The 12,634-nt window shown below is 39.4% G+C and overlaps 1 protein-coding gene across 6 annotated transcripts in view; it reads right to left on the bottom strand.

The window, feature by feature from the left end:
• nrxn3b (neurexin 3b) overlaps window positions 1–12,634 on the bottom strand; it is a 355,069-nt gene that overhangs the window by 207,973 nt on the left and 134,462 nt on the right. For 4 of the 6 annotated variants that reach the window (XM_030127829.1, XM_030127826.1, XM_030127827.1 and 1 more), the window contains 2 exons: window positions 3,015–3,218; window positions 1,389–1,415 (listed from right to left, as the gene is read on the bottom strand). In XM_030127829.1, coding sequence (XP_029983689.1) covers window positions 1,389–1,415; window positions 3,015–3,218 — 231 coding nt within the window. The remainder of the gene's footprint in view (window positions 1–1,388; window positions 1,416–3,014; window positions 3,219–12,634) is intronic. The other 2 variants (XM_030127828.1, XM_030127830.1) reach the window with 1 other exon arrangement.

A 12,634-nucleotide genomic window follows, 5' to 3' on the forward strand; every position in this document is an offset into this window, starting at 1 on the left:
ATTTGAATTGATTAAATTTAACAAAAGTACATTTTTATGTCCAAATGCATTTTCTTAATTGTGTAGCTACTTTATTTGCCATGTTAGTTGTTAGCATTAAGCTTCATTAAATACTTTTTAAACAAAAATCTGGTTTGGATTTGACAACACAGGGAAATTATACAACTACAGCCGACAGCCAAATAAAACATTGTGTTTGCCGTTACTCATTCAAGGACTCTATTCACCCTAAGAATTTAGTCACAGTGTCCATTTCACCTTTGGTTACATCCTATTCATGGTGTTTGAATACTTGTGTTGATGTTGAGGAGGTTAAGCTCAAAAACTACCACTAGAGGGCAATCTGGTTTCACTGCTGAATCATCTAAGACAACACCAAAGCTACACATTCAGGATCTGTACCATAATATTGCACACCTTTAGAAGGTCTTAGGTATTTTTGAAGCATTTTGAGATTAAACAACAAAGGAGCCTGAACCCAAAATGTAGCAGTGAAACAAGATACTGCAAACTTTTCTCCATCCATTTTATCACCTTCTAAATAATGTATCGTGCTCATTCTGTAATCAGAGCAATGTTAACTGTATTCTGGCTGATTAATTAAAGAACATGATTAATTTAATTTGATTAAATAATGTTGAGACATAATAAAGAGTGAACTTGCCTGAACAAAATGCATTTACAGTGACAACACAAGAGCCAATTAAATCCTGAAAAAAACAATGATCTGCTCCTCTGGAAGCTCTGCAGTGTACACGAGTGTGTTTAACATCCACTGGATCATTAATTAGTAGAATAATGATAATGATTTGGTGACTGTAAAAGAGCCACTTCAGTAAACACTGAAACCTCAACTCTAAACCCTTCTGCTCTGTAAGAGTCCGCTACAGAATATGACACTTGGTTTGTGGATATTATAAAAATAAGAGTCCTTCTCATGTGTAAGAGCATTGAAATCAAATTATTCTCCTACAGTATATATTGCATGTGTTCTAAGGGAAGAAATGACTGAAGAGAAAAAAAACAAACAAACAAAAAAACAAATGAGACACACTGTAATACTGTAATATCTTACAGCATAATTGCAAACAATATTGTCCACAGAGTCTGAAAGCGCAAATGTTCAGTGAGTAGCTATAGGCATACAGGGAAAGATTAAGAACAAGTTGCCTGAATTAATTTGTGAAATTGGCCATTTAAAATATATAGAGTACATTAAGTCAGATTTGCATAACTTTGATCTCTGGCTATTACTTTTTCCCTCTTATCTGAGAAATCCTCTTATCAGCGCCCTGCATTCACACATTTCTGCCCCTACATCTAGCACACAGGCTAAAATCAAACATTGATTGAAGGAATAAGGCTCCAGAAGAAGAATGTTGACTTACTGGTGTTACAGTTTATCCTGACACAGTCTAGATGGGGAGGGGAGAATAAGTGACAGATGAAATCGCATCCTTCAAGGTTACAGCTGCAGACATCCAAGAGCAAGAAAAGCCACCTTCCGGGGACGGTCACATGACGCCGGCGACCATTTTAGCCTGGTTGTCCAAGTTCTTATTAATATACTGATAATGGAAATCCAGTTTATTTTCAGTTTGGCATCTTAAATCACTGTTAAGTCTATAGTCAATAATATTGTGCCAGCACAGGTCAGTGTTACTGTGCTGATTACACTGTTTGGTTTTCTGATTTACCTGTTAGTACAGGTGAAATGAGCACATCCTACCATAAATCCATCATGGACTCAATGAATTTTAAAATGGTCGCTTGCAACTGGCCACATCGATTTGCCACTCAGCAACTGAGACCAAATTATTACTACTAATGCACTACAATACTGGAAAATCAATCACTTTATATAATGCTATGCTGATACTGTTGATGTATTTGATCGAGATCTCTGTCGAAGGAGAGCCGTGAAACTATATTTAGAAGGTGCAGGGTGAAAATCCATGTGACCAGGCTGGTCATGTGCCGTCAACCGCAACAGAAAAGTGGGAGCAAACAGCCTCGAGCCACGCAACACCAACACCATACAGAGGCCAACCGACCCCCCCTCGGAGGGTCCCGTGTATGGAATTTAAAAGACTAGTTTTGGAATAGTGCTTGGAAAATGACCACTTTGGGCGATTAAAAACATGAAATATGCACTGCTTCATGTTTTTAGCAGCAGCGGCGACTGACTACACTGCCTTCTATCATGAAGATGTAAAATATATTTTATGTGCATGTACAATATATGTATTGTATTACAGGGTGTGTGTTGTAGGATTGTTGCTGGCCTCTGCTCCACTTAAAATGTACCACTCAAGCCACAATCTGCAGGCGCGCTGGGTGCTGTGGCATCGGGCTGTTTGCCAGACGGGCCGCAGGCTCTGGGCCTTTGAAGGGGTGAATGCCATCTTTGAACAAGGCATGGGAGATGCCAGCTAGACCAAGGGTTACTAATGGACAGAGAGAAACATGAACCTGCTATCATGAGGAAAAAAAAAAAATAGAAAGTTCACAGGAACAGATCCACACAATATGAATGCAAACTGTCAGTGCAGCAGTTCAATGTACAAACACTTACCTGTTCTTCTAAATAGATGGCAAGAGATAACCTAAAATGTTTCTATCTGAGATAAGGCATGTCTACAGACAGTGCCATCCGTCATGTCTTAGAATAATGTATCTGTACACAATAATGAATATGACTAAATGAACTGTTCAAAAGATGTGCTGCAGAGCATGGATAACTTTGTTAAGTGTTAGATTGATGGATATAAATATCTACAAAAAGGCATCAAGGCAGAAAAAATTTACAGTCCAAGCAAGTCAAAAAACAGTACATGCAACTACAAAGACAAGCTACGAAAACTGGTTTAGTATGTGTTAGGTCTGATATAAGGTCTGAGCCATGAAGAAAAAGAAAGCTGTAAAAAAAGAAAAATATAAAGAGGAAACACAACAGCAGCAAGGCCTTCCCGTAAACGTCTGAGGTCAGCCAAGTAAGACGGTTTATACGATACCTAGGTTGACCGTCAGTTTCACCCTTCCGCTGTCGAGCTCCAGCCTCAGTGTGTCCGCTGACTCACGGGACGTGGCGGCCATGAGCAGACCAAACGCCCGCTGAGACATGAAGCGGAGGGAGACGTCTTCTGCCTCCGTGTGCATGACGTTCGGAATCACAACCTTCATGTACATGCTGCCGTCGTAAGACAGGATCGATGACTCTACAACAAGAAGAGACCATTGTTTAATGATTTAGCACGTATAATTCAGCTTTATCGCAAATAAAGTCTGAAATCATAATTACACAGCAAATATGGGAGTATTAACATTTCAGGGACAGTGTTAAATAGTTGATGTTGTATTAACACCATGTTGCTATAAAATAACACTGTCAAAGTTGTCAAATCACAGTGTTTTTAACATTGATATTAAATGTAACCCTGGTTGGAGTAGATCAAGCCACGCCTTCACGTAACGGTTCCACATTCACACCAGAATGAGCAAGGCCACACTGACTCATGATGTTTCAAAATGGTCGCTTCAAGAACAGGTGTTCTGGCTGATTACGCCTTCAACCACATTATTATTATTATTATTCCACTAATTAGTGGAAGAGATTAAACACACCTGTGGAGCCTGATTGCTCTAGGAAACTTAAAGTAAGGAACCATGACAGACGGGAAGGATCTAAGAACAGGGCTATAGGTTATCTTTGCTTGACTTTTTCAAGGAGAGAAAGAACAAAACTCTAAGCTTTTAAGACTTAAAGCATGGGAGAAAAGTGTTACTTTTGATACTGTATCTCAACATCATCACTAGTGTAATGTGGATACAACACTGGAAACTGTTGTGTGGTGTTACTTTTTAACAATAAAGAATGTTGAACCAACTAAAACTGGGTGATAATCTTTTAACATTTTCAAAAGTCTTACCTCGACACTGTACAGTGGGGGAAACATATAGACACTTTGAGAGTGTTAATTTCAACACTGTGGGTGTTAAAATTAACACTGGCATTTTTGCAGCATATTTTGCGTATCCACAACAATCACCTCCATTCAGTGAAAAAAAAAAAAGCAGCTGGATTGAACTACTATAAATGTCATTTATCCATCACTATTTCATTGTTCTTGTACTCTGTTAGATGTAGCTGCTGCTCTTTTAATGGCATCATCTCACTGCACCTAACTTCTATTAGTACCTGTCATTATCAGTAATAGCCTTAGTATAATTAACTTCTTTGTGTCAAATCTGCTCTCTGCAATTTCCATTTACAAAACCTAAAGGGCAAACAGATATGCAATTTGCATTCATGTGGTTATGGTTGTACGTTTAATTCTCCTTCATTATGTGTATGCATATGAATACATTAGCATAAAGATTATACTATACTAGTGGCTTAAAAAAGAGAAAGACAAATCTGTTATATGTGAAAGTTAATTGTCAAGTAAAATTTCATTATTGTGACATACTGAACACACATTTGATCAAACATCACTTACATGTGTAGTATGCGGTGTCAAGAAAACAGTACACACTGCGTCCATACAAAAGCCCATGATACCATCAAATCCATACAAAGTGCACCAATGTATTGCTTTATATCCTTCATCATCTTCTGACAGCTCTGTTTATATTACAGAGGATTTGATAAGATAAGCAAAGTGTGTGCTATGAAAGCTAACACATAAACACACATACGTGCTCAGTGAAGGAAAGAAAACTGAATTGAAAGTGGGAGCGAGTTATGCATGCGCAGTATATGCCTTATATTTTATCAAAGGAAAACAGGCATCAACGTGTCCCATATGGGCGCTTACAGCTGTATTCATCATCCATCCAGTGACAGGTAAGAGTCTGGGAACCCGGGCTGCCGTACAGCTCACACGCTGCTCAGACTGCAGAAAATTAAATCATCATGCGACTTCCTCCTTTCACCGGCAACACCCTTCCACCGATGACAGGTGGGGTCTTTTCTCTAATTGTAACATTTTAGTTTGACAATGATGCGTGGCCATTTTGGAAAAAACAAAACAACTTGGGGAACACAGACTGTCTTGTAGTTTGAGACAGTAAAGGGGATATTTGTGGAGGTCTGAGTCCTGCTGGTCTGGACTGTTCTGTTCCCTCTCATCAATGCAAAAAGGAGGCAAGAGCTGCCAGAGCAAAGGAGGAGAAAGACTGTCAGCAGGCTGGAAGTCTCTTGGGGAGTGAGACAGATTAAAAAGGGTATCCAACCATGAAATACCTGTTTTGACACCTCAGCTTTTAAAAGAAAAAATAGCCCTGTGGCCTCAGAAATGCACCAGCATTTGGCTGCGTCTAGGGAAATGCAGAGACTGTAGGTCTAGGAGCAGCACATGAGAGACGGGTTGTACCTGTAAACGATGCAATGTCAGATCTCAGACTGTGTGCTGCTGATTTTTTTTCCTGTTTTTTTTTGGTACGTGGGGTGCACTGAATTAAGTGTCATTTTCCAATCGATTTGTGAAAAGAACATTTACTCATGCGAAAAGGAATGCATAATAAGAAATATTGGATTTAGCTTCACTTAAATGTCAAGATTTATTTGGAATGTTTTAAAATTCATGTATAAGCAGAGTGAAATCAGTCAGCCATTCATCTTGCTAAGCAGCGCACGGCTGTAAAATCTCACAGGCTGCATGTCTGTGTTGCCTTCAGGGACGGTGTAAAATCCATTCTATGAACCCACCATAGAAATTACACGAGCCTTCTCCTTCTTTGAGCCTTGCACATACATACACACAATCTAGTCACATATATACACACATGCACATGTACACGTACACATGAACACACACATGATCTCCTAACTGACAGAGGCATGTATTGATTTATGAGCCAGGTCAGGTCCCGAGCTCACAGCGGTGAAAGAGAAAAAGTGGTCAATCTGCAGCTCTGAAAATGTGAAGAGACAGAGAAGGACACGGGAAAAAAAGCACTACTCACAAACTATGATGTCCCTAGGTTATATTGAATTTCTCAGAATTGGGCTGGATGCTTTCAGCTAGTGGAATTTGACATTGGGGTGCTTATCAATAGTGGAATGTGTGAATTAAAATGCCAGTTATTAAATAGAAATATTCTGAATAAATTAACACAATGAGACACACCGAGCAGCTAATATGCTTCTACGGGTTTTGTTTTTTTGGTGTTGCAGGATCCTGTTTGAGGTAAACCAGTCCCCATCATGTCTGTCTGTCATCGATCACTCTCTGCTGGGATCGGATGTGTTGTAGTCAAATGGCATTTTATTGTCTGAGAGCAGAGATAGAAGTTCTTGGTTGACTGCAGTTTGCTCTAATTTATTCCCACCACATGTCTCTCACTGCTTTGAGTGGCAGAAAAGCAAAACAAGGTAAAATGGCTGAGTTTATTTTGAAGACCCACTCGGTTAATTTAAAACCACTGAGGGTAGGTTTAAGAGGAAAGAGAAAGACAAGTCTCAGCCTCCCCAAATAACTGCCTAAGAGTGATTGACAGGAGAGAATCACATCCTCTGCTTCACACTGCTCCTCAAGGGTCAAATATATTTCTGCACATTTTACCTATGAAACCAGAACAGCAGATCACAAACAGTTTTAAATAATATTAAACACAAGACAAAAAAACAAAAATAGCACATTTATAGCTTTAAATAACATCCTTTGACAAGTAATCTTGCTTGTTGTCGCTTGGTTAAATATGGCAATGTTTTTGTCCCAATCCTAAATAAAGACAAAATATAGCAAATTTCACATGAGGATGTGAGTCAGTATGAGGTGAACTGTGGTTCATGAACACACCAGCTGTAGCTGTGGCTGTGTTGGTCATCCAGCCTCTATTCCCCTCAGAAGTGTCCTCCTTTCTAGGTTTATACAGGTGGCCTCCATACAGCTCTGCCATACTGAGCACACCACCCTCTTGAAGACTAGAGAAATTCAGATCCAACACAGCTATAGTGAATTTTGTCTAACAGATTTTTGTATTTAAACCAAACAAGGAGGATTTGAACATAATTTCAGGTGATTCATTTGGCAATTACTTGATTTCTAGAGTTTTGAGAGGTAAATCTAAATATAGAAATGATGACCAAAACCCCTTAAAAAGAAGAGGATGAAAATGCAGTGTTGTTCCCCAGAGGACCACAGATTTCTCAAGTGTTTTTGACTGTGTCCTTTTTGCCTTTTCAAGAGCCAGAAGTGACCATATCTGAATACAAGGACGGAACAATGACCTAATCAAAACAGGGAATTTTTTTTTTTTTCCAACATAACCAACAAAATTTTAGATACTATAAATTGTTAAATGGGTTTGATATCAGAAATGTTAACTTTGTGTATGTATAAAAATTAGCAGGTTAACTCTTCAAAGCAAAACATAATTATTGCTAACATTAACAAATGTGTACGTATGTGCATGTAGGTTATGTGACAACAGCACTGGGAAATCTCACAATCTTAGATCTTAATTTGTCATATGTTCTACATTTCATATGGATCATACAGATTGTGTCACTAGAAAAAACAAAAGAATTGTCCACCTTTCCTTCTCAACTAACATTCATTTTCAATGCCATGTTTATCAGAGCAGTTATAACATTTTTAGCGTGTAGCACACATATTGCACCGTCCTAAGTGGCTGCAGCATTAATGTTTATACTTGAGCGTCTGTCTGCCCTAAAGTGTTCACATTTAGTCATTATCTTGCAGAATTAAGAGTTTGATTCAGCTGCTGAACAATAACCTACACTGCATCTGTTTTAAACCGATGCTTTACAGTCACTTACAGGTGTGAAAATATTTATGATTAGGCCATTATAGTCCAGGTAATTAATAGAAACTCTGGCAGTTGTAGGTATGAGAAAATATCAACAAGACTTCATCTAGATATTGTGTATGTAGATATGTTGCTCCATAGTTACACAGAAATGCAAATTCTACTCAGATGTAGGGATGGGAATCGAGAACCGATGCTTTTTGAGAATCGGTTCCCAGTAGCTCGATTCCTTGGAATCATTTGCCTGCCTGCTTAACAATTCTGCTTATTGATTCCGCCTTCATTGTGCATGCGCGATGACGTCACACGTACGCTGCATTGTTTTGGTCAGAACGTAGCCAACATGGTGTTGAGGCAGAAATGGTCTGAACAGATGACACCAGGTCCACTTACTTGGAACACTTGCAAAGCTTCCATGTCTTCAAAAGGGTGGAATTCCCCCAATATTCTCAAACATTTGTCCACAGCATGTCAATCATTTACAGGAATGTCACGTATTTGATACTCTACTTAGCGACGCTTGTGAATGTAGCAGCAGAGTGAACGCCGGGCCAGTTCCGGTTCCGGTGTGGGCAACAAACGTCGTAACTCCTCAAATACAAGTTTCCGAAGGTAAGAAGGGAAAGGAAATGAGGTGCACAACAACGGGAGACAAGCCGAGAAGAGTCGAACTGGTTCCATGTAGTAGAAATGCGGCAATAGAGGAATCAGTAAAGTGTCTTTAGTTTCACTTTCACTGTACCCCACCCCCACCCCCCCCCACCCCCCCGAGTTGGCCCGGCATCATCTGTTATTATTATTTGTACATACTGTATGTTATATTTTCTGTGCAGAGATGGAAATATAAAAGACAGTTAATGCAAACACACCCGTTTGTACTCTTTTATTCCCTCACCCAATGAGAATTGATAAGAGAATCGATAAGGAATCGGATCGATAAGCATTATCAATAATGGAATCCAAATCGTTAAATTCTTAACAATTCCCATCCCTACTCAGATGGCAAAAAACATCACTCAACTCGACTTTATTCATACACATATTCAGCCTGAGCTTAAAGATACCAGAGAAAACTAGAGGGAAACTTACAGGTTGTTGTAAATTGTCTAGATTATATAAGAGGTGAGAAAAGTGTAATAGATGATCATGCCTCAAAGGCCGTCCAGCCCTAAATACTAGCGAGCTTAAGGAAACATTTACAAAACAAAACCCTGTCTTTTCTACAGTAGAGCTGTCTGTGAGGTAAAGGTTACAGCCAACCCAATTCAGTCTCTGCATTTTACCCATCCTAATACACTTTAACGTTAGCATTTAGCATATTATAAGCATTGAGCTGCCATTTAAGGCACACATAGACTGACTCCAGGACTTCATCAGTACGGCGGTCAAAGGCACTGATAACTAACTTACAGTGGGTATACCTGTTTTTGATGGACGGGGGGATCTGAAGGACCCAGAGGAAACCCACATGGCGCAGAAACAAGAGGCAAATTCAGTACTGACCAAGGTTATAATAGTTTTGGATTTTTCATTAGTTTAGTTTTATTTAGGTTTGACTTTTTTTTTCTCTAATTCAGTTAGTTTTAATTAGTTTTTAGAGAAGGCTTGCTAGTTTTTATTAGTTTTCATTTTTTTTCTAAAAGCTTAGTTTTAGTTTAGTTTTAGTATTAATTTTAGTTTTGTTGTATCTTTTATCTTCTTCACCGTCGTATTCAAAAAAATCCCGTACAGGACTCTGCTGCTTTCTCCCAACTTTAGTCTCCATGTTCCCAGGTAGAGTGGGGACAAGAAGACGCCCAAATGACAAGGGACGAGAAGTGACGGACTGCGAAGTGTCGTACGGTGCCGCTAGCTATAATTGCTAGGGCAAAATAAATCGCTTTCGTATCAATCCGACATAGACAAAGACAAAAACGAAGGGAATTTTATCCATAATTTTTATCCGTTTTAGTTAGTTTTGTAAGCACACAATACAGTTTCAGTTAGTTATTGTTTTTTTCTTTTAATTATAGTTTTTATTTACTTCAGTTAACAAAAATGTTTTTTCCAATTCTAGTTTTCATCATTTCGTTAGTTTTCCTTAACGATAATAACCTTGGTACTGACTGGGAGTTGAATACAGACTCTTTCTAGCAGTAGTGTTAACCACTACACCACTGCTTGAACAAATCTTACATTTAATAATATAAACAGAGGTTCTGAAAATCACACCTCACAGGTAGCCAACAATGATGGCACCACCCACCTGTCAATCAAACCAGACAAACCTTAATCATGCATAATTTTAAGACCGTGTAACATGACAATGGATATAAAAAAGGGAAACTATCTTTTTTGCCTTTAAACATTTCTATTTCTTAAGATAGGCATGTTAACATGGGTGTTGCTTTCGGAGTCATCCACAAGCATCCATTTGAGGAACAGCAGGTTTCCGTACTTCTGCAGTGGCTTTATTTTACGACCCCGGGAGGTTGTTGCTTGCAAAACACTCCAGGGTGTATAAAACTGAACATCTGTCTGAGAAATTGGGTTTTCAGAGCCATATAGCCACTCAAGTTATCAGCTGTTTATTTGTCTGTCGGTAAATCACACACAGGCTTTGATGGGCTGCTTTACACGATTGGAGCTATAAAAGACTGAAAGTTGACAGCTGAGCTAAACGTCGCTTTACATTTGTGAAGAATTAAACATCAGGCTCTGCTTAAAGTGAAGACCTGCTGCTGTGATTATAGTTATTCAGACCCAACGTAAAGCTAATTAGCGGGCTTTAGCGAGATACTGCAGGTGATTGCGCTCCACGCGGCCCCAGTTGTGCATATGTGTGTTTAGTTTTGTATACAAATCCACTCCACAGAATATCTCCTACACATGCACAGCACAGTGGCCCTGCGACAGTATGTGGAACTATTTCTTAAAAGAGATATCAGCAGCTATGAGGATGTCATTTCAGATGGTAATTAAGCTGCTACTTGTCAGTCTGTATGTGTGTGTCTGTGTGTGCGTTTGCATGTGTGTGTTTTCCAGTGAGCCCTGCACTTTACATAATTAGCAGTCCAATTGAAGCAGAAGATGGAGGAGGAGGGAAGCTATTAAGTGAGAAGCTTCACAAACATTCAGGGCATGGAGTGGGGAGTATACTCGTCAAATCTCTTTAGCACAGTCGCACACACACACACAAACGTTAGCCCTGTTCAAACTCTGAAATCTGTTTTCTTTCCCTCCATTTTTCCTCTGTCAGTACTCCTATTGTTTGTTTGCCTTGGCAGTAACTGTGTGGGATTATCTAATCTTTTCTTTTCCTTGAGATGTGTGACAAGTCTTTGTTTTGATAAACAAACCAACAAGGGCCTTGACTGTCATTGCAGTGTTTCATGTGAATGCCTGTCAACCATTCTCACACACACACACACACACTTGCATAAAATAGCCGAGGGATTGTGGACATATGCAAATGGACCCTCATTCTAATTCTAACCCTAAAACCAGTGAAGGCCGACCAAAACATCCTCATTTTGTAGATCAGATGCTCACTTCAGTGGCTGAAAATGCTAAATTCTAACTGGTTCACACAACGTTTGCCACACAAGAGCAGAGAGACACACAAACACACACTTCAGGGTCTGCTGTCAACAATCTTTAAAGTTCAAAAATCATATCCTCACCCCGACGCTAAGGATAAGGACACTGATAAAGAATCTTACAGGCAATAAGTGTGCCTCAGTCTCCTTTCTGTGTCTGTTTGTGAACAGTGTGTATACACGCTGAGGCAGTAGGAAATGCCTGCACTCGACAGAAGAGGCTCTTGGCTGTGGACGTTATCCGCAGTAATCCTCTCCATGTGATTCACTCTGGAGACACATGCATGCGCACAATTTCATACATGTGCACACACACACATACAGACAAATAAAATACTACTCTACAACATAGGGACATGAGAGCACCCAAAATATCCTGCCAGACTACAGTATTTTGAAAGGCATAGTCCAAATTCAATAATATAAACCCTACATGTATGAAAAGTACTTATTTCAATAATACTAAGAATGAAGACAGATGTGGGAAAATACATATTAAATGCAGAAACAGAAAGTTAAATGTTGCTGTGAGTGAAATGGTTTATCCGGTAAACCTGGAGCATGAATATATATATGTCCTTTAACCTTGCCATCTTTGCTGTTTTATGCAAATGTTCGACTACACCCAAGAAGACAGTCAAGATTTGGAAGCTGCTAAAAGTAAAACTGACCTCAGAATATCTCTGGGGGTTTAACAGGGCTGTTATTCTGACTGCTGACTCAATGACACTTAACCTAGTGCTGACACTAATGAATTTTATAGCTTGTTTTCAGTGTCAACATTAGTGAGTGTCTGGGTATCGTGTTCTCTGTTATGTTGCAGAGGGAACATGTAACCCAAAGAGGACTTGTTTGCAAGTCCACAGCATTGGATGATATACCAGTTATAGGCTTATAATGCAGCCCCTCAGTAGACCCCATTCAGGCTGTGCTTATTCAGCCCCCCTCCCCATATCCCTTGTGAAAAACTCCCTGTGTTTCAACTGGCCACTCTGACAAATCCAAAGTATATTAAACAAGTAGGTAAGCGAAACACTAGTACCACCCGGCAGAAGTTGCTGTACACCCTGGATGTCACCATGTCTCTCCTTCTCTTCCCAATGATTCACAGTGACAGTGTGGGAGGGTATGATGATGTATTGTATATGTTTGCGTTGGACTGCTGACTGAAAAGTAAAGTGGCCCAGAGGGGCAGTGAAAGTTTCCTCCTGCCTGTGGAGTACAGAAAATTATCTTAGCCTCACAACATTCATGTTTTAATGGACGTGTGAATTAGCAAA

Source organism: Sphaeramia orbicularis, chromosome 24, assembly GCF_902148855.1.
Source record: "Sphaeramia orbicularis chromosome 24, fSphaOr1.1, whole genome shotgun sequence".
In the NCBI taxonomy this organism is placed as follows: Eukaryota; Metazoa; Chordata; class Actinopteri; order Kurtiformes; family Apogonidae; genus Sphaeramia; species Sphaeramia orbicularis.